This window comes from Triticum aestivum, chromosome 6B (assembly GCF_018294505.1).
Source record: "Triticum aestivum cultivar Chinese Spring chromosome 6B, IWGSC CS RefSeq v2.1, whole genome shotgun sequence".
Lineage (NCBI taxonomy): Eukaryota > Viridiplantae > Streptophyta > Magnoliopsida > Poales > Poaceae > Triticum > Triticum aestivum.
In genome coordinates this window covers 9,141,032-9,144,190 of record NC_057810.1, presented here as the reverse complement: position 1 = coordinate 9,144,190, position 3,159 = coordinate 9,141,032, and the positions used below count along the sequence as shown (strand labels likewise).

The following is a 3,159-nucleotide window of genomic DNA, read 5'->3' as shown; positions in this document are numbered from 1 at the left end:
ACTCCACTTCACTCCCTACTCCATCCACTTCAGTTTCAAACCCCTCCAATCTGAATCGATGGACGGCGACGTTAGCAGCGCTAGCACCGGAGGAGAATCCAACGCGTCTAACGACTAGTCAAGCCTACACCGCAATGCAGAGCCCGGCGATGTCCAGGAGGTTGCCCTCTGCATGGCATTGATAAGGCAGCGGCTCGACCAAGGCGACAGCAACATCGACGGCTCCTCTTCCTCAGCTCTCGATACCCGTCAGGTACGCGAACGACCACCACCAATGCAGGTTCCATTTGCTCTGGAAAGTACCTACCCGGGCACTGTTGAGTCCTCGTTCCCGCGCCGGCACCGGGGAACACGAGGATGCCCGTGTCAGAGGCATGAGCAGCCCGCCATGAGCAGCAGTGGGTCACAGATAGAGTGGTGGTGGGGGAGGCATTGACCACGTGTCAGGCACGCGCGAGCACTCCGGTTGATCCTGAGGCTGGGCTCGTCGCGTCGGTTCTCCGCCGCTTTTTCACGCGGGCAGAGACAGATATGTGGTGCCACTACTGCAAGAATGCCAAGGCGCTCTGAACTCACCATCGAGCTTTCTGAGCGCTAGGCAAACAACGAGGCGGTGACCAAGACGAAGGTGGCCCACCATGCAAAGGAGAGGGACCGCGTGCTCCAGAGGCTCTCATGCAAGCGTGCTCCAAGGACTCCAACATGATGTACAACTCCACCTCCAGCTCCAATAACGATGCACTACCGCAAGCCGACGCCTATATGAAGGAGGGGTACATCCACGCGGCGACCTGATGGGGAAAGTTTCCATGAGGAAATGGTGATTTCCTCTGCCCTTCCCCATTTTATCTATGTTTTAAGTAGCTCGTAGTATGGATTTGCACTGTTGGCCGATGAACTATGGTCCTTTTGTGCGACGATGAAATGGTGATCCGATGAACCACGTGTTGATTATGTTTATATGTAGCATTGCATGGTTTTGGAGTTTTGGATATGAGGAACACGGCCGTGGCATATGAGGTATGATCGAACGTTGCCCGCAAATATCGTCCAGATGCCACTCAGGTGCGTTCGGGTGTCCGAATTTGCTGTCTGTGGTTGTAAATGCTTTAACAACCTTTCTCGATTTGGTTGTGAATAAAATATTAACCGGTTTATATAGTTGTTAGTTAGAGCATATCGAATCCTTTGGTATCCACTTACCCGATTAGTTTTCTGCTACAGAGACCGACACGTGGAGGACAATTACTTAGGGGTTACTACACCCGGTTGTGGATAAAATTTATATTAGATATATATATATACATAGTAAACACATTACATCTTTTGGTTTTATTTTTTATTGGTACCGCCAAGATGAAAAAGCACCAAATAGCTAAACTTAAGGTGCATTAATATTAATTCAACACATGATTGGAAGCTAGAGAGGTGATATGCATATTTGCGGAAGAGCCACCCTGCGGCGTGGGCACGAGAATCAGCGGCGCCTTCCGATGGAAAGTGAGGGCGCCGGCCTCTTCCATGCTCACATTCTCGGGCGGCATCCCTTCTGGGAGCGCCCAATCGAAGCAGTATAGCAGGTTGGCAAGCGTGAACTCCACGTTCATGACCCCCATGGCTAGGCCAGGACATATCCTCCGGCCGGCGCCAAAAGGCAGGAGCTGGAAGTGGGCGCCGTTGAAGTCGATGTCACTGCCATGGAACCTGTCCGGGTTTAACTCCTCTGAGTCGGAGCCCCAGCTCAGGGGGTCCCTGCCGATGGCCCGTGCATTGACAAGGATCCGCGTCTTGGCAGGCACGTCGTAGCCTCCGATCTCGAGGGGCTTCATGGTCTCCCTCGGCACAAGCAGGGTGGCCGGTGGGTGCAGCCGCAGAGTCTCCTTGACCACCATCTTGAGGTAGGTGAGATTGGGGACGTGGTCTTCTTCCACCCTCCAAAAATGGTTGCCGCCCACCATTGCCCTGATCTCGTCTTGCACCTTGCTGAGTACGCGCGGCTTCCGTATCAACTCGGACATTGCCCACAGCATCGTCACGGAGCTCGTGTCTATGGCGCCAATAAACGTGTCCTGCACGCATACATACGTACCAGAATATATACAGTATAATATATATATATATATATATATATATATATATATATATATATACACACACATTGATCTGTACCAGAATATATAGAGTACATCCAACTGAATTGCGTACCAGGATGATGGCCTTGACGTGATCCTTGGTGAAGCGCACTGTGCTATGCTGCTCCTTCCACAGGCCGATGAGGACATCGACGAGGTCCCCGCCGTTGTCCGGCTTGGGGCGTGCCGGGTCCAGGTGCTGCTCGATGATAAGCTCGAAGAAGGCGTCCAGCTCCTTGAAGACCCTCTCGCGGCGGCCCAAGAGGCCTGTTAGGCGGTCCACGAGACGGCCGCCGGTGCCGGGGAAGAAGTCCTCGGCAGAGAAGCTGGCCATCATGTCCATGGCCTCGTCCAGCACCTCCTGGAAGCGCCCCTTGTGCGGGAACTGGTCAGCCCCGTATACGCTGCCGAACGCTACCGTGCCAATGATGCCGTCTGTGAGGCCAAAGATGTGCTCGTTCAAGGCCACCGGTTTGCCGCCCAGGCGGCTCAGGTTGCTCACAAGTTTGGCAACCTGCTGCTCCCGTGCATACGCGGCAGCCCTGACGCGGCGCATGCTGAGGAGCTCCACCATGAAGAGCTTCCGCATCTCGCGCCAGTACACGCCATGAGGCGCGAACAACAGGTTCTTGAGGTCGTAACTCAGCCGTTTGGGTCCTCGGGACGCCGGCCGGCTGCAGCAATCTACGTCGTGCGTCTTCAGCACCGCCTTCGCAGCCTCCGCCGAAGACACCACCACCGTCCTCACCGTGCCCAGCCACAGCAGCATCACTGGCCCGTGCCGCCGAGCTAGCTCCCGCAGGCTCCGGTGCGGAAGCCCGCCCACCTGGTGCAGGTTGCCCAGGACTGGCGACATCGCCGGGCCCGGTGGGAGTTTGTGCTTGAGCCCTTGCTTGGCCTTGGACGAGGACGAGTTCCTCGCAATCACAACAAGGAAAACCACGGTGAGGAGGGCCAGGAGGAGCTGCCATTGCCGTTCTTGGCCAAGGGCGAGGAGGAGCATCGCCATCTCCTTCTTGGTCACCTT

The 3,159-nt window shown here is 55.3% G+C and overlaps 1 protein-coding gene across 1 annotated transcript; it reads right to left on the bottom strand.

Annotated features, from left to right (window-relative positions):
* Positions 1–1,357: 1,357 nt before the first annotated feature.
* Positions 1,358–3,159, bottom strand: LOC123133091 (4-hydroxyphenylacetaldehyde oxime monooxygenase). The gene is made up of 2 exons (XM_044552632.1): positions 2,206–3,159; positions 1,358–2,069 (listed from the first exon to the last, which is right to left on the bottom strand). Exons 1-2 carry the CDS (start codon positions 3,139–3,141, stop codon positions 1,398–1,400), a joined length of 1,608 nt encoding a protein of 535 aa, XP_044408567.1. The 5' UTR covers positions 3,142–3,159; the 3' UTR covers positions 1,358–1,397.